Genomic DNA, 23,422 nt, shown 5'->3' on the forward strand with positions numbered 1-23,422 from the left:
TTTCCGGTTCTGGCCAAATGTGCTTTGGGCCCGATAGATGTCTCACTCGCAAATGGATTAACTTGTTTGTCACTCTACGGACCAGCTATAACTCGAGCCTCTGAAAGCCGATAATTACCGCGTTTAAGCCCACCAGTTTGGCCAAACTAGTTTGGGCCAAAGCCCAGCGCGATCTAATGAGCCATTGTCTGGGGCTCATATTTCACTGGGCCCGATTATAATCTCACGCCTGCCTTATCGCCGGAGCGGGGTGCTAAACGCCTTTGTCTCCGCCGAAATTGATTGGGTTGCCTTCTCGAGCTTTAATTGCGCTCACATAAAACCCGATATGGCCGATCTGACCACGGAAAACAAAGTGAAAATGAAAATGGAGCCGGGAACGCCTCCTAAAACGTCAAAATCTTGTGGGCGGTTGGCAGTTGGCAGTTGCCGCTCTAATCTGCGGCGCACTCGTGTTAAATGTCAAATGCAATCAAAAGACGTCGGGGAGAAGGAAACTAACGTTGCTCCATTTCGTGGGGAACCCGTTCTTATCGGCCTGGAAGATGGTTGGGAAACTAACGCGAGCTGACAGGATGACAGATCTAATTGGCGTTTGCATATGTCCAGCGACGGAACCGATATTTATTTACGACTTCCCGACGTCTAAGAGCTCATAACGCGGCCTAATTAATTCCCAGGCCAAATTCGCCCTGATGAATGGCCAGTGAGGTCTTGGCAAATAGCTCGTTAATTGGGCCTCTAAATGGACGTGAGACATGTGTAATATGCAAATGGTGGGACAAAGCGCGGCTTGACATAACGAGGCTCAGGTTGTTGACCCACTCGGACCTTTGTTATGCTAACCAAGGCGATAACTGTAAAGCGACCAATCTATTCCGAGGCGGGATTCTTTCGGGGTTTGCATCTCCGAGCTCGAGTGTATCTCTTCAAGCTCCGGCAATTGTGGATGGCTGAATGGCTGGCTGGCTGACTGACTGACTGCGTGCGGAGGAAACTGGCCAACAAATTAACACGCCAGTTAGTTAGTCAGTTAGAGGCGTCGATTGGGGTTAAGCAGCCGTGGCAGCTGGCCCAAAGTGAGGGAGAAAGTTGATGCAGCAGCGCCATAATTGAGCCAACTAGTTGCCACAACTCGGCCATAAACAACAGTTTTATTTCCAACCGCCGCCGGCCGACGCTACATAATTATGAAGAATTTCTCAATAAAGGCCGGAGTCGAAGCCAGCCGTAGTGCGAAAATTGATTTAGTTGCTCGGGCCATAAAGCGGCACAGTGAGCTGCAGTGTGCCGTTCCGTTGTGCTTTATGACATCTCGCAGGAATCCGCCTCGAATCTCAGAACTCAGAACTGAAAACCACTATCGTTTGCGCTTTAAATTCAAATTGGCATGTCAGGCAATTAGAAATCGCAGATAAATTTCAACCCGGCCCACACACACTTGGCACACACTCGGTACACACTCGGTACACACTGCGGTGCGAGTCAAAAGTCTCTTGTCAATGAGGTGTTTTCAGCTGCAAACCCATGTCGGAGCCCAAGCCCACACAGGCACACAGTTGGCTCACAAGCCAATTGCTAACAAGCCATTGTTGACACATTGCAGGCCATGTAAGTCCGTTTCATTATAGTTCTGTGGGTGGCTGCGATGCCGCTTTCGGACCCCCAGATCTCCGACTATCCGACTATCCGACTATCCGGCTATCCGGCTATCTGCCAATGGCTCACGACAAACTAATTGGATCAGGAGGAGAAAGCCGCTCAGTGCGCGGTAATCAAATTATTTTCGGGCCTCTGCCAAGTGTTTTTATGGCTAGACAAGTCATGTTTTATGTGCCGGAGCAGGTCGTAAGCCTATTTGGTTATGACTTCATTCCGCGATGCTGCGGCAAGTTGGTGAAAGTGCGCAGCGAATGGCGATTAAAAACTTAACGTATCTAAATAAATCAAGCCGAGCACTTCAGCGGACGTGTAATGTGCATAAGCTTATGACAGCCATCAAGCCAATGTACGTACGAGTAGTGCCGAGTTCGTTGGCCAACTCTTTCGATGGCCTAACACACCCGGGCCAACCGATTCTCGACACTCGATAAGCCCATAAAAATATTGTGTTAGGGCAGCCGGGCCGACGCCTGTGCCTCGCATATCAATCGGTCTCCAGTTTCATTTGATTTTTAATGTAATTTTATTGTTGTCTGTATCTGCAAAGGTATCTGTATCTGTATCTGTTTCTGTATCTGTATCCGAGGGTGTATGTATTTGGGGAAGGGGTTTGGGTTCGGGTATCCGTTTGTATCCATGTCGAATGCAATGTCGAATGCGCTGGCTTGACAATCGCCAGGCGAAAACATGGCTTAAATCGCACCTCACTTGGCCATTTGGCCTGTGCTCTTAGCATAATTGAACGCCCCGCGAGTTGTTGAATGAATTCACTTGGCCCAAAAAAGGACCATTTTTTACGCCCTGATAGGGATCGCTCTGGATTATTGATTGCACTTCACTTATTTTTGTCAATTTTTTTGGGTTTTTTTTGAATTCAGTTAGCAGCTTTTTTTTGCTGTTGCTGGGATGTTTGTGCACTTTGCTCCGATCTGGCAGGAAAACGGTAAATGACAGATCTGGCGCAAGATAACGTGGACCGAAACCGACATCGGCGAATACCCGATCGATCAGGCGGATTATTCGACGACGAAGCGCACCTGTTGCAAGGTGTAAATGTGGACCGCTCGCAACGAATAACTCTTTCGAACTGATCGAGCCCCGTGGATGTGGATCGCTTTGGGCTTGGATGCCTAGCTGTGAATCGTGTTTGATGGAGTGTTGATCGGATCGCAAATCTGGTTTTTCAATTATTCACCCAAATAAGCTTTCAATTTCGCGTTTTTCGTTAAAGCCTCCTAATACCTATCCAATCATTAAATTTTTGTTTCTGCAAATTTACTTAAAATAACTTTATAAACCTAAATATTTTGGTCTTCAACTCAAGCTGCAACTCCAACATCGAACACAAAACATGTTTGATGCAACCTGTGCTTGAAGTAGCGTCCTATAAGTATTCTACAATTTATCGGCAAAATTTAGCTTACACACAGGTATGTATTTTTGAGCCTAATAGTCAATGTAGAAATTTGTTAATGTTCTAAGTTGCGTTTTCTAGGCCTCATAGAATGATTAAAGTTATAAGATGGCAAATTCAAAAATTTGAATTTACAGTCTAAAATTATTAGATTTTGTTTTAGCCAAACATTTTTTAAATTGCATTGTTTTAGTATTATCAAGATGACACGTTCTGAATTTTGAATACTTCGTTAAAGCCACTTAATACCCAGCCAATCATAAAATTTTTGTTACTGGAAATTTACTTAAAATAACTTTATAAACCTAACTATTTTGATCTTCAACTCAAGCTGCCACTCCAACATCGAACACAAAACAAGTTTGATGCAGCCTCTGCTCTAAATAACATCCTATAAGTATACTACAATTTATAACCAAATTATAGTTTACATACATTTATGTATATTTAAGCGTAATAGTCATTGTAGAATTTGGTAATTCTCTGAGCTGATTAAAGCAAAGATTAAAGCAAATTTGTATTATCAAGATGTCAAGATCTCAATTTTGCTTATTTCATTAAAACCACTTAATACTCAGCCAATCATAAAATACTTGTAACTGCAAATTTACTTAAAATAACTTTATATACCCATTATTCTTCTCTTCAACTTAAGCTGCAACTCCAACTTTCAACAAAAAACATGTTTGATGCAACCTCTGCTCGAGACATCCTATAAGTGTGCTACAATTAATAGGCAAAATATAGTTTACATACATGTTTGTATATTTAAGCGTAATTGTCCGTGTAGAATTTGTTGATATTCTAAGCTGCGTTTTCTAGGCATCATGAAAATATTAAAGTTATAGCTGCCTAATTAAAAAATTTTCAGCATTTCAAAATTTTTTTTACATTTTTTTGTTTACAAAACAAGCTTTAAGTATCATCAAGATGTCAATATCTCAATTTCGCTTATTTACAGCAAATTTACTTAAAACAACTTTAAAACCCTAACTATTTTTATTTTCAACTCAAGCTGCAACTCTAACATCGAACAAAACACGTTTGATGCAACCTATGCTCGAAGTAGCATCCTATAAGTGTACATTAAAAGGCAAAATGTAGTTTAAATACATGTATGTATATTTAAGCTTAATGGTCAATGTTAAATTTGTTAGCTGAGCTGCGTTTTCTAGGCCTCGTGGAAAGATTAAAGTTTTAAACTGCCAAATTAAAAAATGATTAGATTTTGACTAACAAAACAAGCTTTTAGTATTATCAAGATGTCATTCACAATGTTAAATATATTTTGAAAGCGTTGCCTATGAGATCTTAAAATCTTAAACAATGTAAGATTAGGAAATTTTTATTGCGATGATTGATTATTGATTTAAACTTTGTTGGTTTTAGCGACCTTGTATTTTCTAATACATAAATCGAAAAAATAAACTTGCAGCTTACTTGACATTAATCAATTGATTTTTGTTTTTATTATTATTGTTTTTATTCTTTGCGTGTGCAATGGGTAAAAATGAGTTTTAAAATTATTTGATTTAATTTAAAGTCATAGAAATTGGAATTATTGCCATCTTTACACTTTCATAATAAAAATAGAGATCTATTTTTACATTGTAGAATTTTAAAGATGTAGAAATGGAATAGTTCACAAATAGACAAAGCTCTGCTTAAAAAATAACTGTTTTGTAGAATTTGTTAAAGAGCTTGGAGCAATCTAACTAGAGTATAGCCAAAGAGATGTTGAGCAATCCACCACAATCTTTTCCATACAAATGCCCAATTATAATTGTATGTTTCCAAAGATGGTTACTGTGAAATAGGATTTGTTCAATTTGTGACGTTAATAAATTACACTTATCTTAAAGCGTAGCATGAGCTACATTCAAGAGAAGAGCGATTTATTATTTTGAACTTAAATCGAGGCTAACCCATTTTCAGTCGCTCTGCGAAGCATAAATATTTCCCAACCCATGACACGTACTTAATTAGTCTACGAGAAGAAGTGCGATGTCAACCATGCTGTCCATGCTGACGGGTTCAAGGTTAATTAGCCGCTGACCATGTCAGTTGGTCACCATGCACTCCAACTGGAGATCATTAGGCCGCACATTAGTACCATCTCAACGCGGTATGTGGGCTAATTAGACGCTGAGTGTGAACGGAAACGCAGCATCTCTGGTTGCCGCTTCTTGTTGCACTGCTTGGGATGCCCCATGATGCATGATTTATGGCATTTGGAATGGTGGATCGGCGGCGTGTGAAGCTCCCGAGGGGCCGGCCACCAAAGACTTACCCACGGATGCACTTACTCAGGCTGAGTTGATCACTTGGCTTACCTGAAAATAAAATGGAAATAGCAAGCGATTAGTTAAAGCCTAACAAGGGCGAAATGAATATGTTCTGCGAGCTTAGAATAGGAATTTGGGGCTGGCGTTGACGCTATCACAAAATCAATTTGGCTAATTGCAAGCATAATGGCCTCGTTCGTCGTCACATTTCCTCAGACACCGCCAAAAACGTCAAGGAACGTCAAAGGAGCAGCCCCCGAATGTGTGCAGACAACTTTTTGACACGCCAACTCTGGGAGGCAGATGGCGAAACTCCGGGGGGCGGGACGAGGCTCGTTTATTAGTGGAATCGAATGGCCCCCAAAGTGTCATCAAATCAATGCAAACTAGCTCAAATCGAAGTCGGCTGAGAAACTTTTCCGGCCAGCATTTGCGCCCCATTAAGCTTGATGGGGGGTTGGCGAGGTGTGGGCCTACAAGTCGCCCGGCAAATGGGCAATTTTGTTGGCCATAAAGGGCCATCGTAATGGGAAAAGTTAGCGCCGCATCAGGGGCACAGGTGTGTCCCCGGGCAGCGAAATAGTTTGCCACTCCACCCCGCGGCTAATAGATTTCCAAATCAATAGACCATCCCCGGGGAGTTTTTCTGTATTTTTCTTCGCGAGAGTTTCGGCAACTTCTCACTGACTTTGGGCCACGTTAAATTTTGACATTCACTCTGTTGCCCTACAAACACCACAAATTTGGTCACTAAGGGAATCCAGCCAGCTCAAGCGTTCTGCGTGCTCTCGATGACGGACACCATGTTCTCGGCCATGTCACACAGGTGCGAGTAGGTCTGCATGTAGAGGCTGTCCCTGTAGGTCTTCCTCGAGCGCAGTTTCTTGAGTAGGTACAGGCCGAGATTATCCTTACGCAGCTGACGCATCCATGACTTCGGTTCCGATCCTTCGTCCTCGGTGTCGGAATAGTCCCACCCGTCCTGCTGCCTGACCTGAAAGCGGTTCACCTCCAGCTTCAGACCATTCAGCTCCATTGAGGCCATCAGCTCCTCCCACTCCTGGATGCCGTTGCCGATGCAGCCGCGCACATAGATGAACCTGGACCGGATCCTCTCGTCATTCCGACAACAGTGAGTGAGGAAACCCTGGGTGCCGCCCCGCTTCAGTGCCTCTTGGACCTCGACGAGCTTGGCGAAGTGCCTACTCCGTTGGTTGGAATCAGGTAGCCGCAGGATTACCTCGCGGATCGTCTCCAGTCGAAGGTCCCAAGCGGACTCCCGGGGTTTCTTCAGGGCTTGGTGCAGGGCCTTAAGGGTCTCCAGGTCGTCGAACCGATCGCAATGGTAGCCCGGATTCTCGGCGTTGAACACCTCCCGTTCGTCGAGAGTCCGGTCACAGGGACACACCACCTCGTGCGGCTGCAGAAGCGGAACTATGGAGGCCTGAACCTGGGCCAGGTCGTCGGCCATCCGCTTCTTGGACTCGTCCGTGACCAACTGCTGACGGCGCCTCAGTTGGTTTGTGTACTCCGGGGCCGGAACACAGCGACCCGTCAGCCGGGCCACGAAGTTGCTCTGCACCGTGCCGACGACGTTCGGGAAGATGCGCAGCTCGTAGCACTGCTTCAGCAGGTGGCAGCCACGCGGGCGGAACAGAGCCCGGCAAACGTGCTCCTCGCCCGGGAAGACGGTGAAGGTGCGCTGCGACAGGACGAGGCTGTCCTGCCAGCGGCCGGAGACGCATTTGCCGGTGCGCTTGCAGTCCGGAACGGCCCACTGGCAGCTGAGCACCTGGCGGCCCACGTTCTCAACACGGGCCACCTCCTTGACGACGTTCTGGTACGGGTGGCACTCGAAGAAAACGTTCGCGATCTCGGGCACGACACTCCGCTTGCCAGAGTTGTGGAACAGCACGCCGTTGATCCTGACGGCGGCCCGGGTGGTCCAAGTCTCGGGGGCAGGCTCCGCCCTTAGAGGCTCTGCCCGCTGCTCTGTCCGCTGCTCTGCCGGCTGCTCTGCCTCCTCCGGCGGGAACTGCGACGAGCTGCTCACGCTGTAAACGGAGCCGCAGGACACCCGCTCGATCGGCTTGGTCTTGTCGCGCCGATCAAGTCCCTCGTGCAAGGTGCCGCCCACCACTTCCAGCTTGTCCACGTCCGGAAAGAACTGCACCACGCGCCTGATGTCGCCGCTCTGCCGCTCGATGCGCTCCTCCAGCTGTCGGCAGTCCAGCCACTGGGCGGTCTTACCGGGGTCCCTGGTCGCCGTGCCCAGGATCTCCTGCCTGGTGGCGCGGGTCAGGCCACTGACCTCCAGCTCCGCCCGCCCGCTCCGCTCGGCCCGCGGCAGCGTCTCCTGCAACTCCGGCAGGATGCGGCACTGCTGCGGGTCAATCTGGGCGGGCAGGACGGCAGGCCTGCGCTGGGCCAGAGACGTGGGGCTCAGGCGCCCCGCGAGGTCCAGCATCCGCTCCACGGTGCCCCGATCCCTGGGGGCCGCCACGTTGATCAGCATCTCGTGGGGCCGGCGGCCCAGCCTGCGCTGGATCTTCGCCTGGACGGCGGCGCGGTTCTGGAGCGTGTCGTGCCACAGCTTCAGGCGGGGATCCATGCTCAGCGACTCCCGCAGGTCCTCGTCCAGCGAACACTCCGACTCGGACGGCGTGAAGGCGCCCCGCTTCTTGTCCAACATGTCCTGGACAATGTCGTCCACTATCAGCTTGCCCTCCCGCATTGTGACGACCTTGAGGGAGTTCCGCTCGCGGAAGGCCACCTCCGTGCTTTCCGACAGATTCGCCACTTTGTTCCGGTGGGACTCAGGATCCCTCCAGGACACGGGCTGCCCCCAGGACTCCACGGTCTGCAGCAAGGACTGCGTCAACAGACTTGCCCTTTTCATCTTAAGTGAGTTTTCCATGCAAGTGTCTCAAGTGTTTTGTTTGTGGTTCCCTTTTCTTGTTTTTGTTTTCCGCTCGACGACAGCTAAATCTGAGCTGTGCTCTCGATCACCGACACAATATCCTCGGCCGCATTGCACATCAGTCCGTACAACTGGAAGTAGATTGAGTCCCGGACGGTTGAGTCCTTGGCAATCCTCTCTTGCCATTCCTCCAAGCGACTGGCGAGTATCCCCCGCACATAAATCATCTTTGTGCGGTGACGTTCCCTCAACCTTTCAGGTAAGTCCACCCTGCCAAGTGGCGGACCAGGTGCTCCTCGCAGGCCGTCGAGCATTTGGGTCAGTTCGGACAGGTGCTCAATGCGCTGCCGAGTGTCCTGACCGTGACACACCCGATGAATGAGCGAGTGCACACTGTAGTCCCACGGGCGGGAAAACAAAGGCGAAGGACTCACCCGCTCGTAAAACTCCTTCAGGCGCTCCAAGTCTCCGTGTGTGCGGCACTGGAAGCTTCTGTTGCGCCGGTTGAAGGCCTCTCGCTCCTCCAGCTCCCGGGCATATGGACAGAGGATCTCGTCCTGCCGCTCCAGTGGCACTGGCGGCAAGCAGGGAACTCGCGGCAGTCTCTCCAGTTGCAGGCGGTCCAGGTACTCCTTGGGCGGAGTGCAGCGACCGTTTAGGTTCAACGTGAAGCCATAGGGTCGGCAGAGGAAGATCCGAGGTCTGGTGCAGAGCAGCCAGCGCTGCTTGACGATGGCCACGAAGCGAGGCTGGTAGAGAACGGTAACATCCCGGAACTCGCCCGGAAAAAGCATAAAGGGGCCCACATCAAACACAAAATCTCCGGAACAGGCTTCCAGCAGAGTGTCGTTGCCCGAGAAGAAGTTGACCTGTCTCCAACTGAACTGTACTTCTCGGCTTCCGCTATTCTCGATGCGAACTATGCTGCGCAAGTGGCGCTGGAAGGGATGGCAAGTGAAGGTCCTATCCGCAAGTGGCGAGAATGCCGGAACACGTGGCCCATAATGGACTCCGTTAATACGGACGCTTGGTTCAAACGACGACTTCTGGACCGTCTGTACCAATGGGACGACCTCGTCTCCTCCACTCGACCTTGAGAGTTCAATGGAGCATTCGTTATAAGTGACTTTTGGGCAGGGAACAGTCAGAAGGGCCTTCTGACAATCCTTGCACTTCTTGCCCACCACCTCTAGACTAGAGATTTTGGGTAAACCGCCGTTGTCATCATCCTCTTTTGGATCTTTTCCCCCCAGCAATTCAGCAGCAGAATGTCTTGGAAGTCCTACAGTCTCAGCAAGAACCCTCACTACCTTCCCCTGGCGATTGAAGATCATCTTTTCTGGAATCCTGCCCACCTGGTTCCGCAGCCTCTCCTGCAATGCCCGCCGCTGAATAATCATGTTCTTCCAGTACTCCAGTCGATGGTCCACTTTAGTCTTACATTTTCCAGAGGAGGGACCCAAACATGAAGATGCAAACGAGTCCGACTCTTGGTGGAGACCACGCTCAGTGTGCTCCTTCAAAATGTTGTCTATGAGGTCGTTGGCCAGGCCTTCCGTTTGGATAATGTCCTCGGAGGAGCCCTCTTTGGTCGGCAGATTCACCGGACTTGAGCACATTTTAAACTTATTCGCTTCCAGTGTGTGTGCTCTCAATATTCATGTAAGTGTTTGACTTAAAGATCGAGAGCAAGCCCACAGTTGAAAAATGTCTTTGCTACATAAATAATAATGAATTATTTTACCTCTAGTAAATGGGGCATAATGGCATGCTGGCCTCTTAATGTTTGCATAGTGGAACGCGTGTTCTTAATCTTTAAAGATCATATACCCTGATTCCAGTTAATATGCCATGTTATTGCCCCTTTGTTTTCGGATCTACGTTTTATAGCCATTTGATTGGTTGATTAACGTTTAATATAATGTATATTATCTTAAAGTGGAATATAAGGCAAAAGCTAAATTTATGTTGGGACCTATGAACAAACACTCCCTCCACAAGTTGCAATCGCTCTTTTAATGTTCTCATTCTATGTCCAACATAAATGCTTATATTTTTGGTCTGCCGAAGAAGAAACGAAAAATCGAAGTCTAAACAGTTCCGACAAAAGCTTAAGTATTATGTTACTTAACTGCCAGAAGATATGCTTAATTTTTTTGGAAATACTGCGTTTAAGGGTCTGCGCGTTGGATTCAAAGATTATCACTCATACGATTAGTTGCGTTTAATCAAACAATTTATTCTGATATTAAGTGTCGTATGAGTAATTTTTTTCTTTGCAGTACATAGAGTTACCTACTCTAAGCCATTTATAATTTCCCCCAAACTGACTATTTCAAAACACTCCCCTGAAAAAAAAAAACATAATTGCTGAAATGGGATCGGTAGAAGCAAACAAAATATTTAAAAAACAAAAATGAATAAACGCACTTTAAGCATATTTTATAATTTTTTTTCCCCAAATAAGGGCATTTAAAAAAGATATGATTAAGATAAAACAATTTTATATTCCATCAAATTTTTAGTAGTTATTGTGAAGCTTTCTGCTGTTTTTCCTTTGCATCTTTTCTAATTTTTAAATATAAGTCCAGCTCTGCCACACTTTCAACAGGTTGACCAAGCGGAAAGTCTTTCTGTCAACAAACACTTGATTTTATCTCAAAACAACGTAGTCACTTATTTTTCCCCTCAATCCTTTTTTTCACTAGGTGGGCACTTCCTCTGTGCTCTCAATGACGGACACGATGTCCTCGGACATGTTGCACAGGTGCGAATAGGTTTGGATGTAGAGCGAGTCGCGGAAGTATTTGGAGCGGTACAAGCTGCGCATCACCGCCGCCCGGATCTTCTCCTCGTCCAGCTCCGCCTCGCCGATGATTTCCATGAGTTTCTGCATGTCGATGGGTGTCACCGGACTCGGCGGCGGTCGAGGCTCTTCCCCGCTCATCTCGCCATCGTCATCGCCCTCTGCCTCCTGCTCCGAGTCGCCCAGCAGGCTTTGGTAGAACCGCTGCAGCTCCGGCTTGAAGAAGGAGTCCTCCACGTTGCACATGAGGTCCTCCCACTCGGCGATCCCGTTGCAGATCACACCTCGCACGTAGATGAACCTCGACCGCTGCCTCTGCTCGTCCCGCTGGGAGGCGGTGGTCAGAGGCGGTGCTCCGCCCAGCAGCGGAGCGAGGAGGTCGGTGAACGCGGCGAAGGTCTGCTCCCGCTCCACCAGTCCCTCCACCCGCAGGATGAGCTCCCTGATCGTGGACAGACGCAGGTCCCAGAGCGGCTCCCGGGGCTTCTTCAGGCGCTGGTGCAGGGCGCGGAGCACCTCGAGGTCGTCGAAGCGGGCGCAGTGGTAACCCGGGTTCAGGGCGTTGAAGGCCTCGCGCTCGTCCAGCGGCCGCTCGTAGGGACAGCAGGCCGGCGGAGGCACCACCAGGGGCGCCAGGGCTCCCAGGTGGGTGGTCAGCCCGCCCATGGCCAGCGCATCCGACTTGCAGATGCAGGCGCACTGGCACTCCAGCAGCTTGGCCAGGTAGTCCGCCGGCGGGGAGCAGCGTCCGTGGAAGCGCAGCAGCAGCGACTCCTGGCGGCCGCAGAAGATGCGGGGCTGCACCTGGAGCAGCCACAGCTCCATGGTCATGGCCACCTTGCGGGGCTGGTAGAGCACCACCAGGCTGCGGCTCTCGCCCTGCGCCAGCCGGAAGCCCTCCAGGTCGAAGTAAAACTCGTTGTCGCGGGCCAGCAGCAGCGATCCGCGGTTGTAGAAGTACGTGCTCTGCCTCCAGGTGAAGGAGAGCACCTGCTGGCCGATGTTGGTCAGCTGCAGCACGTGCTTGATGCGTCGCCGGAAGGGATCGCAGCTGAAGCGCGTGACGATCTCAAAGCACTCCTTGACTCCCTCCCCGGGTAAGTAGTCCACTCCGTTCACCCGCAGTCCCACCTCCGGCACTTCCGGCACACCCTGCACTTCCGGCACTTCCGGCACACCAGGCGCCATTCCCGTCGAATGGTCCTCCGTGGCGCCCAAGGACTCGCAGACGCACTCCTCGGAGCAGACGGACGGACTGTCGCTGTTGGTCACCGTGTGGAGGGAGTCCACCCTCACCAGAGTCGTCTTTGGGGGCCGCTCCAGCTTGGCGATGGCCGTGCCTTTCACCTGCAGGTTAGCCACGTCGGGGAAGAACTCGACCACGTTCTGTATGGCCCCGAAGCGCTGCTCCAGCCGCTCGTCCAGGAACGGCGACTGCAGCCAACCCGGCGGGGTCTTCTGCTGCAGGGCCTCCCTGCCCAGCAGCTCCCGCTTGCTGATCTCGGGCAGCCCCACGATCTCCACGTCCTTGTAGCCCAGCCTCTCGGCCCGCGGGGCCGTGGCCTCCAGTCCGGGCACGGGCTGGCAGGAGCACGGATCGCACAGGTCGGGAAGCTTGGCCACCGGAGCGGCCATCAGACGCTCGCTCTCCATGCGGTCCGCGTAGTCCAGCAGCCGCTTCACCGTCTGCCCGTCGCGGTTGTCCAGCGTGGAGCGGCGGTTGAAGAGCACCTCGCTGGCCAGCTTGCCCGTCTCCCGCTGGACGCGCCTCTGCAGCTCCTTGCGCTGGTGCAGAACCTCCTTCCAGTAGCGCAGGCGCTTGTCCACGTGCGGCTCCCGCTCCGGCTCCTCGCGCGGCCACGGCATCTCGGCCAGGTGGCAGGAGGAGGAGGTCTCCGGGAAGTCGCCGCGCCGCTCCACGAAGATCTCGTTCAGGATGTCCTCCACCATGCGCTCCGTGTACTTGCCCATGGGCGAGGTGGCGTTCAGCTGGGCCTGCGCCGCCGAGCGGGTCGTGGGAGCGGACAGTGTAGAGGGCAGCGACACCATGTTGGCTAGGGTGAACTTCGAGAAGTTCTCGGACTCGGTCTTGCGGGTCATTGTGGAGTCCGTCTGGTTGATGGCTTGCTCCTCTATCGCCTGCTGCTGATTCTCCTCCAGCACACTGTCCTTGTCCTGGTTGTCCATTTTGAAAGGAGTGAAAGTGTAAAGATGCCTTGAAGTAAGTTAATGTTTCAATGTTACAACAAATATAAGAACACTCGGATGTTGGTCAAGGTGGAATCAAATAAGAGAAATAGAGGCAATCGCTTCCAAGCCAGCTTATACTCGTTAATTTAATTGAACAATTTTCGTCTTGATGGTAAGCCAAAAGGTGCCCACAGACTGGAAAATGTTCTGTTTTCTCTGTGACCGATAATAATTGTTGATCCACATGTGTGTCGAAAAATAAAGTTTTAAAAGGTGTACTTATAAGTCGAATGCTTGATCGTTTTTCGTCACAAAATTTGATGTCAGAAATTGTGTATGATAAGGTACGTCAATACTATGACTAGAAATCCACCCCGCATGACTTGGCTATTAAAAAACCGTACCTTGTATTTATGCAACCATCCTAAAAAAACTGGAAATTGGTTGTTACCCGTTACTCTTGAAGTAAAAGGGTATCTTATATTCGTTGAAACGTATGTAACGTGTTTCCGACCCTATAAAGTATATACTAGGATCTGATTAGGATCAATAGCTATGTCATTCTAGCCAAGTCCTTCTGTCCCTATTTACAAGGCTCTGAGTGTGTGTTTTGTTCACTCATCTATCGGAAGACACTCTGTTTTCAAAATCGAGCCATTATTTTAGAAGTTATTGGCAATTATGTTTTGTTATGACGTCACTGCTTATTTGAATAACGAACTCCGCTTGTATGAAGAGCAGCGGAGAGCTCATTGATTGCAGTGTTGACAATGCTGTTCTCCAGGTGGCGCCAGCAAAAACCCGATTTTCTTGTGAGGGTATATTCATTTTATATATTTTTCTATTTTATTTAGTTGAGTAACGGGTGCCCATCAGTCCAATTGATTTTCTAAAAGTCTAGGAGTGCCATCCCCTCATCTTCGATCCGAATGTACCTCGTTTCGATCTAATCATCACAGCAGATCTTTAATTCTGGGGCTATATATTAGAAGTCTCCTCCTCACACTATGTATACTGTCGTCCGCAGTGATTTCTATTACAAGTAGCTTTTGCAATGACGTCTTTTGAGGATTAAAGTGACCTATCATAATTGATCTACATTATAAATATTTGTATTCCATTTGTATATTGCTGCATTAAAAAATATATGAACGGGCAATGATGGACGAAAATGAAATTAACCGGAGTTTTTGCCTAGCTTCACTGCTATTCGCTTCGATTTTCTACGGTTTGGAATGCACAAATCGTCTTATCTCATCGGCAGATGAACCCTAGTCGGCGGTGCTCTCGATCACGGACACAATGTCCTCGGCGGCATCGCAGAGCAGGTCGTAGGTGTGCATGTAGAGGGAGTCCTTGAGGTACTTGCTGGCCTTGACTCTCTTCGAGACGTGCTCCACGATCTCCATTTCGTCGGAAGGCTCCGTCGGCTCCTGCCGACGGCTCTTCTGGGGCAGTCCTCCGGGTTCCTGGAGGGAGGGGTGCTCGGCTAGGTAGCGCAGCAGCTCCAGCTTGAAGAACTGGTCGTCCAGGCCGAGGGTCATGACCTCCCACGCGTCGATGGTGCTGCTGATGGTGCCGCGCACGTAGATGAAGCGGGCGCGCTCCCGCTCCGGGCTGTGCTCCAGCAGGGGATAGGCGGAGCACCGGTTGCACTTCATCGGCTGCAGCAGGTCCACCAGGCGGTTGTGGAGGCTCTCGCGCAGGAAGCGGCTCTCCTGCTGGCCAATGACGCGGCGCAGGGTCTCGATGCTCAGGTCCCAGGGCCGATCGCGTGGCTTCTTGGCCAGCGCGTATATGTCCTTGAGGGCCTCGATGTCCTCGTACCGGTCAAAGCGGTAGGAGAAGTTCTGGGCGTTGAAGACCTCACGTTCGTCCAGGACTCGTTGGTAGGGACACCTGAGCGGAGGGTTCTCGACGATGGGCGCCAGGCTGGCCTGCATCTGGAGGATGTTGCTCGCCTGCAGCCGCTGCTGCTTGTCCACCGGCACCTGCCGATGAGCCTCCAGGCGCCGCTTGAAGGGAGCCGGCATGGTGCACTGGCCCTGGAGGACGACGTCCAGGCGCCGGGTGCCGCAGAACGGCGACCTGGCGAGGCACACGGACCAGCGTTGGGTGAACAGGCCCACCCTTTGGGGCTGGAACATCACCCGAATGACACGGCGACCCAGTGGCTCCAGGATGAACTCGCTGTGGTCGAAGACCAGCTCGGCGTTACTCGGCAATCGGTCGCATCGTAGGCGGTTCTTGCTTAACCAACCAATGTGCACCAACTTTGGGCTCAGGTTCTGAGGGAAGTGGACAGGTTAGAAAACCTTTCCATATTTCCTACGGAGGGGTGTAACCCCAAGATGATTTTCAACCGAGTTGATGAGTTTAACATGATAAGTTTTTAGTTGAAGAGGAAATTATATTTTAAAATTATTTCCTTTGTATTCGTTAAGAATGGTTAAAAAATTTTAAAAGTACGCAAACATACTGTAAGGTAATCCGATTAATTCCTCAAAATTAGTTATTTAGCGTCTTAAGGAAATACAAATCGTAGCAGAAAATACATTTTTTTACGCACTATTGAATAGAGCACTATAATTTGAATAGTGCAGTGACAAATAATGCTTATTGCCATTAAGTCTTATATCTATAGATATCAAAAGTCGTCTATTTGCAAATCGGAAAAATAAAACTTCCCTAAGTGACCCAAGATTTTACCTGGATGTCCAGTAGCACCTTGACCGACCGTTGGTACGGATCACATGTGAGCAGAAGATTAATGCCTCTGCCAGTGGCGCCGCTTGGATTGTCGTAATCGAGGAACTTGCCGTTGACCATCAGTCCGTTCCTGTCCTGAGTCTCGTCCAAATCTTGGGTCTCCACCTGGCCCACGCCCTCCTCTTGGCCAACTTTTTCGGGTTCCAGCTCCAACTCACCCTCACCCTCTCCAACCCCCTCAAAGAGCAGCTTCTCGGGCTCCTCGTCCTCCTCCTCCTCCTCCTCTGACACCGTGGAATCTCCGGATATCTGCCGCAATTCGAACTCGTCGACCTTGGTGATCGGTGGCAGATCAGTGGCCACGACCCCGACTGCCGGCGTGACCTGCAGCTCCTGCAGATCGGGCGCGAACTCGAGCACCTGCTGTATGGACTGCCTCTTGGCCTCGAGGCGCTGGCCCAGGACCTTGGAGCGCTGCCACTGGCTCTCGGCCGCCTCAGGGGTCAGCTTGGTGGCGGCCAGCTCCTCCTGGGTGACCTGCGGCAGGCCGACGAACTCCACGGGCTGCAGGAGCGGCTTGGCGGCGAACAGCTCGTGTGTCTCGCGGCAGAGGTCCGGGTCGCGGCGCGGCTTCAGCGATGTCAGCGTGGCGTTCTCCTTGAGCCGCACGAGCGGTCGCGAGCGGTCGGCGGTGTCGAGGACGCGCAGGATCATCCGCTTGCTGGCCTCGTCGATGGTGGCCGAGCGGTTGAAGAGGACGTCCTCGGCCCGCTTGCCCGTCTGCCGCTCGATCCGCTCCTGCAGCCGCCGGCGCTGCTCCAGCACGCGGTTCCAGTTCCGCAGCCGCGGGTCCATGTCCAGATCCTCGTCCAGGGCGAAGTTCGTGGCCGACCTGCTCTTCAACCCCGTGGGCACCACCGGCTGGCAGAGCTGATCCAGGCTGGTGTCCGACTGCTTCAACTGGAAGTTTTCCCTGCGAAGGACCTCGTTCAGGATGTCCTGCAAGGTCTCGGCGGCCAAGTACTTGGACCCCTGCTCATCCCCATCACGGACATCCAAGAAGTTCTTGTTGGTCAGGTGAGAACTTCCGGTCGACAACGCCGAATACTTTCCCAGGGAGTGTATAACCGAGTGCTGAGTGCGCCTCATGTTGGTACATTGATATAGTTTCAGAGCCCTTAAGGTGTTGTTTGACACAAATGTGTGAGGCTGACGGATAAGTATTAGACATAATACGCATGGTTTATCCTGCTTTACACTTCTTCATACAGTGGATTTTACTCATCTTGTACCGATTTTCATTAAAACTGAGTTACAATCCTCTGTCGATTTTAAAGTTGGGCCAGAATGAAGTTACACCACCCTATAGTCTTGATAGTCTGTTTAGACAGGACCGCATCAATGATATGCTACTGAAAAAAAAAGTTCTAAATATTTCCTGTGTATAGAGAAGCAAATAAATTTTCGTATGTTCGACAAAGGCTCTGATTGTATGGGTATATTCAATACAATTTCATAAAATATTATTTTGGTATGACGAATTTATTAATATTTATAATATTAATTGGTTACTGGAAAAAAGTATGAGTAAAACTCAAGATAAACTTTTATTGGTTTTTTATACCCTTGCAGAGGGTATTATAATTTCAGTCAGAAGTTTGCAACGCAGTGAAGGAGACATCCCCGACCCTATAAAGTATATATATTCTTGATCAGCATCACAAGGCGAGTCGATCTAGTCTATCTAGGTCCGTCTGTCCGTCTGTCCGTCTGTCCGTCCGTCTGTCCGTCCGTTTCTACGCAAACTAGTCTTTCAGTTTTAAAGCTATCTGCATGAAACTTTTCCAAAAGTTGTCTTTCTATTGCAGTTAGTATATAAGTCGGAACGAGCCGGATCAGACGACTATAGCATATAGCTCACATAGGAACAATCGAAAAAATAAATAAAAAAAAATTATAACTTTGCTGTTTTTTTAATTTTTTTCTTAGTTCTTCGACATATAGTATTGGTTAATTATTTCAGAATTACGGTTTAAATTTCATCAAAATCGGACGACTATATCATGTAGCTCCCATAGGAACAATCGGAAAAAAATGAACAAAAATTATAACTTAGCTGTTTTTAAATTTTCTTCTTAGTTCTTCGACATATAGTATTGGGTATAGTATTATTTTAGAATTACGGTTTAAATTTCATCAAAATCGGACGACTATATCAGATAGCTCCCATAGAAATAATAAAAAAATATAAAATAACTATCTAATATTTGAGCTGCAAATCATCATTGCTTCAATGTTTTTCAACAATATACGCAATTAAATCATAATTTTAATGTTTTCAAAAGTATTTAATTCCTCCAATAGCTGCAAGGGTATATGAACTTCGGCTTGCCGAAGTTTGCTTCCTTTCTTGTTTTTTTCTTTTTTTAACGTAATAATGCGATGTAGCTTTCACCCGAAATTAAGGAACTATGCCTTACTAAACTAGGAGTTTGAAGGGAGAAAATTCCAATTTAATATCCAGCTCAAACTAAATTGCAATTTATGAGGCTGGCTGTTGTGCTAATTTGCTAACAATCCCCACCAAATAACACCCAAAATCGAATAGAAAAACCTGGTTCGTGTGACAAGTCATCGTAATTTTCGCCCAAGCAGCTGTCCCGGCTCGTTCGTTGTTCGTTGTTCGAATTTGAATTTCCCTTGCCATTCACCTTAGGACTCAATGGCATTGACGTGCCGCCTTCACACAATTCAAAAAGTTGCTAGAAGTTGTTGTTGATGTTGATGTTGACTGGCACTGCCAGCAAAGAGAAAGGAGTCGTCGGGGCTGTCGTATGTCAACTTACCTAAAACGAGAAGAGGAGAAATATTAAATTGATTTATACACAAGGCATGTGCAACGTTAACAACTGAGTATGAACTATTTCTTATTTATGGGCGGAGCGAAGGCTCATTAATTATGTCATCTGCGGTTGGTCTGAGGTCGAGTTGGAGCTTTCATGTGGTCTGGGCTAGGCGTAGGCAAGGATTTGCGTTTACCCCGCCCCCTGGGATGAGGAAGTGAATTGAGGCTCTTCACAGAAACGAACTTTCCTTTCAACAAAAGGGCGAAACACAGAAAACAGTCGAGCGAAACAAAGCCATATCAATTACCCTGGCAACCAACCGTACAGAAGTATAAAGTAATTTGGCCCGAACCGCTAAGGGAGGAAGAGATATAGGGATCCTGGCCAAGAACAAAGGCTGTCGGCCCTAACCGCAGAAAAGGAAGCCGAATAGGGACTGATAGTGGCTAAGGGAGTGGGCTGGAGCTGGAGCTGGAGCTGGAGCACTGCATTGTGTTGGCAATTGCAATACTCATCATTATTATGGCGGCTGGAAGCCCTGGAGTGCATGTGTTCCATCTACGTGCCGGCGAAATGCAATCAACATATTGTAATTCAGAAATGCATATTGAGAACGTGCAAAAGATACTCGCAGTTGCCACAATGCCGTCGCTGCTGCTATTGCACTTAACGGCCCGACGGAGGAAAACAAAACGAAGCCATGCCGAAACCAGGGGACATTGTTGCTGCCGCTTCAAGTGGATCTAGCATGAAAATCTGGCAGCGTTTGCATTTTCATTTCCCATTTCGCATTCTCCCGAGCAACGCATTCATTATTTGCCAGCCAGCAACAGGCAGCAAACAGCAAGCAGAAAGCAACGACTCCAATCCGCAGACTCATGCTGCAGTTGTCAACGGCTGCACCGAAGACACTTGCCCCCTCAACCCTGCACCTCTTGCAGCGGCATGTTGCATACCTCTTGGTGTTGACAGTGAGACAACAGCAGCATCAGCAGCAACTCGAGACCCAGACGCCAACTGCGGCGCTCGTTGAGTGAAGTTGGACACACGGACGGATCGACGCACGACGGACGGATAGCCAGACAAATAAACACGTGCAATCTGCTACTCCGCTATCAATGCAAAATGGATGATGGATAGTGTGGAGTTAGTGGCGTCAGCAATACCAAGGAATATCCTCCGCGAACCAAAGACATTTAGTTTCTTGTTACCATTAAATCAACTAAATAGACTTGCTTAAAAGTCTAAGCGATATTACTCACAGTTTTTATGCACACTGGTAAAAAAAAACATAGTAAATGTCACTGTTTCATCAATGAATCAATTATTTTTCCTAACTTTTTAGAACCACACATGAAAATAGTAAATATAATTATGTCGCTTAGTTAATTTTTATCTTATCATGCGCACGGTGATTTGAATAATTTTTTCATTTGCTACAAAATTGTTAGATATAAATGTAGTTTAATATTTACAAATAAGAACACATACATATTTTGGGTAAGCAAAATTTGCACCTACGTTAATACACCTTTGAATAGTGTCAACTTTTATTATTTCCCATATTCATAATAAATATGTTTATGTTTCAAATAAATTTCTCTAATGTTTGAATCAAATATGAAACAACATTTGTTAAACTATGTTAAATATATACTTCTTTTCATAGTAAAAGCTACGAAGCCAAACATGATCTTAATCCCTTTTTGCACATTTTTTCTTTTAAAGCTTTAAATATTTTTCATATTCAAAATAAATAGCTTTATGTTTCGGATAAATATCTAAAATGTTTAAATTAAATCTGAAACAACATTCATCATACTATAAAAAATTGCAAATCTTTAAAATAGTAAAAATAACGATGAAAAACTTTGATTTTAATAAGAGGAATATCTTTTTAAATATTATTCACTTTGATTTAATTATGTTCATAATTGATTGAAGGTTTAAATATGTTTCCTATTTAAAATCAATAATTTTTATAATTGATAACGAAAATATTATGTGAAATCAAATAAAACATTTTTTTTTTCAATATGCGTTTTTTTACCAGTGCATTGTTATTATTTACCCGTGGGTTCGTCTAAATTGCCTTGTGCAATATTTTTTTATAAGCTTGCATTAACACTTTAGTCAAAAATTTGCAACTAGGTTTATCACTCTGTCCGTCCGTTTCTCCGCATACCAGTTTACAGCTTTAATGCTTCTGGATAAAACTTAAAAATAGAATATTACATTTGTGTTAAAGCTGCAGGGGTATTCAACAAACAGCCATAGCTGATCAAAGGATGAAAAATGGGCCTGATGGCCAATCGAAATTGCGGGTGCATCACCTCGAGTCTTTAGATTGGCTTACCTTCACTTCAAATGTGGCAAAAGTTAACCTGCAAAGCAAGTTTGAGACGAAATTACCCATTGATAATAACATTAAACAATGCTGCTATCCAAAGCTACCCAAATGATAAAATATTTCGAAATAAATTAATTATCACGAGGGCTTCGGTTATGACTCCATTTGGATTATGTTGGCTTATATTTTTTGCAACATTACGGTTTTGCTTACATTAAGTTTATCTAGCCAAAAAATTATGCCAGCTTAAATTATGTAACAGAACAGTAGTTCTATAAATCACCTTTTTTGTACATTGCGTCTCTCATGCAAACATAAACTTATATACCCGCTTCCACTTGTAAAACCAGGGTACTCAACGGTACTAAAACAAATTTATTTGCGTTCGCTTAGTTGCCGCTCGACATGCAAATGCTGTTCGCCGCATTTGATGACGCCCATAATAATCAAATTTTTATTGAATGAATTGCAAGCTGTTAAAACGCTAAAATTATTTGTCAAGCGCCGAGGCCAAATCCATTGAGATTTCCATCGGCCGGGCATGGGACTTGTTGGGGCAGTTGGAGTGGGACCCGCCCAGTCCAGATCGATCGGTCGGATCGCATGTGTGGCCATAAAAGTGCGTTGCAAATAACTGCACTTTTATTGAAAAGTGCCGTGGCGACAAGTGCTGCTGCTGCCTTGGACCGTTAGAGCGGTCTGCTGGTGCAATCGAATCCGAGGCGACGTATCACTGGGGAAAATGGTTCTGAGTGTTTAGTGATTCAATAAACATCATAGTCCAATTACTTTGACAACAAACATTGAAATTAATATTTGAAGAGCGTCCGATATGATTATCGATGTTGATATATGGAATTGTTATGCATTATGCAACATTATATGTTTTATTTTATCCCGCCTTCATAGCAAACAATAAGTAAACCTAAGCTTATCGACGTTCAAGTGTCAAAACTAACCAATAACCGCCTTCATATCACGAAGTAAATAAATTAAGACGATCGATAAATATCGATATTTTAATATATAAATATATATGATATATCGGTATATCAGTAATCGACTTATATATACATTTAAGGGATAAATAACCAACATTTTTCTATAATAAATGTATAATAACAATAACTTGGCTTGGAAGAACCTAGGTGATACTTAAAAGTTCGATATTTTTAACGATACGATAATTTCGATATGATATTGAACGCGATAGACTTATCGCTTGATATTGCTGCATTGAACCTTACATGCATATGTACATTTGTGGAATGCAATTTCAGTTAATCTATTTTTCTCAGTGCAGACTTAAACTCGCGCTTAGACTTGAAAAGAGTTGGTTCGAGTTAATTGCTGTGCAATTTGTGAGCAGCAAAATGGAATGCGCTGTCAAATCAAACCCGAAGCACTTAATTAAAACTTATTGAAGGCAATCGCCAAATGTAGCGTTGGCAATTGCTCTCCTAATTGCATAAGCATGTTGCTGCCGCCGCAGTGTGGCCGGAGCGCTGTTGCACCGGCAGTGTTGCATGTTGCTGCTGCGAGTCGCTTGCTTACCTGACTTCGGCGGACTTGATGATGGCCTTGGGGGGAGCATCCCAATAGTTGGGGGCGGGAGGCACCCACTGGCGCAGCACTTGGTAGTTGCCCTCCAGCAGAGCCATGCCCTCGATGACCTCCTCGTCCGACTCGCCGTCATTATTGGGTCCATCGTTGGTGTTGGTGTTGCTGCTGCCATTGTTGTTGCTGACTCGACTATTGCTATCGGCATGCAAATTATCAAACGAATTGTTCATTGTTTCGGCCGGAAAAGCACTAGACTAAGATTTTGGCGCCGCTTTCACTGCCACTTCTCATCTACGAGAGCCTCGGTTTTGGTGGGTAAACAAAGATGCGCACTGCCATTTGCGCTGACGCACAGACACACTCGCACTCACACTCACACTCAGACTCACACACTCTCGCGAACACACCCACACAAAGAACTATTCCAGCAGGCAAACAATAACAAAGGCGGCCGGCAGAAAAGATTGAGTTTAACTTGAGTTCGCTGGCACAGATTCCGAGTATTCGCGATAATTTCTTTGCATCGATCCGCTTCCAGTTAAAAATATTTATAAGGTTAATTTCTACGTAACCGCCGGCCTTATCAATAGTCGGAATAATCGAAAATACGCGGAATCGTCGGACGGAGCGCCTGGCCTCCGCTCGCGTTGCACTCACGGACCGTTCTTCCTTCTAAT

The 23,422-nt window shown here is 47.3% G+C and overlaps 5 protein-coding genes across 7 annotated transcripts in view; all 5 read right to left on the minus strand.

Moving 5' to 3' along the window:
* Positions 1–23,422, minus strand: part of LOC128255886 (protein prickle) — a 72,348-nt gene that overhangs the window by 24,741 nt on the left and 24,185 nt on the right. Inside the window, exon 1 of one of the 3 annotated variants that reach the window (XM_052985697.1) lies at positions 22,737–23,413. The exons of 1 other annotated variant lie outside the window; for it this stretch is intronic. In XM_052985697.1, the coding sequence (XP_052841657.1) occupies positions 22,737–22,975 (239 nt within the window). In that variant the 5' untranslated portion in view covers positions 22,976–23,413. Of the gene's footprint in view, positions 1–2,365; positions 2,759–22,736; positions 23,414–23,422 lie in introns of those variants that run through there. One more of the 3 variants, XM_052985696.1, reaches the window with a different exon arrangement.
* Positions 5,994–8,278, minus strand: LOC128255889 (uncharacterized). The gene has a single exon (XM_052985702.1). It carries the CDS (start codon positions 8,276–8,278, stop codon positions 6,131–6,133), a length of 2,148 nt encoding a protein of 715 aa, XP_052841662.1. The 3' UTR covers positions 5,994–6,130.
* LOC128255890 (uncharacterized) lies at positions 8,340–9,953 on the minus strand. Its single transcript, XM_052985703.1, has one exon. It carries the CDS (start codon positions 9,898–9,900, stop codon positions 8,344–8,346), a length of 1,557 nt encoding a protein of 518 aa, XP_052841663.1. The 5' UTR covers positions 9,901–9,953; the 3' UTR covers positions 8,340–8,343.
* Positions 10,760–14,123, minus strand: LOC128255887 (uncharacterized). The gene has a single exon (XM_052985699.1). The coding sequence runs from the start codon at positions 13,272–13,274 to the stop codon at positions 10,986–10,988; it is 2,289 nt and encodes a 762-aa protein (XP_052841659.1). The 5' UTR covers positions 13,275–14,123; the 3' UTR covers positions 10,760–10,985.
* LOC128255888 (uncharacterized) lies at positions 14,368–17,280 on the minus strand. The gene is made up of 2 exons (XM_052985701.1): positions 15,987–17,280; positions 14,368–15,565 (listed from the first exon to the last, which is right to left on the minus strand). The coding sequence occupies exons 1-2, from the start codon at positions 17,133–17,135 to the stop codon at positions 14,549–14,551; spliced, it is 2,166 nt and encodes a 721-aa protein (XP_052841661.1). The 5' UTR covers positions 17,136–17,280; the 3' UTR covers positions 14,368–14,548.

This window comes from Drosophila gunungcola (assembly GCF_025200985.1).
Source record: "Drosophila gunungcola strain Sukarami chromosome 2R unlocalized genomic scaffold, Dgunungcola_SK_2 000012F, whole genome shotgun sequence".
Lineage (NCBI taxonomy): Eukaryota > Metazoa > Arthropoda > Insecta > Diptera > Drosophilidae > Drosophila > Drosophila gunungcola.

What these genes read in the sequence shown, in the direction of transcription:
- LOC128255887 (XM_052985699.1), bottom strand. Translation starts at nt 13,274, where the DNA reads ATGGACAACCAGGACAAGGACAGTGTGCTGGAGGAGAATCAGCAGCAG.
- LOC128255890 (XM_052985703.1), bottom strand. Translation starts at nt 9,900, where the DNA reads ATGTGCTCAAGTCCGGTGAATCTGCCGACCAAAGAGGGCTCCTCCGAG.
- LOC128255889 (XM_052985702.1), bottom strand. Translation starts at nt 8,278, where the DNA reads ATGGAAAACTCACTTAAGATGAAAAGGGCAAGTCTGTTGACGCAGTCC.
- LOC128255888 (XM_052985701.1), bottom strand. Translation starts at nt 17,135, where the DNA reads ATGAGGCGCACTCAGCACTCGGTTATACACTCCCTGGGAAAGTATTCG. An exon ending in AGGTGCTACTGGACATCCAG is followed by an intron (nt 15,566 to 15,986) that starts GTAAAATCTTGG and finishes CACTTCCCTCAG; the next exon opens with AACCTGAGCCCAAAGTTGGT.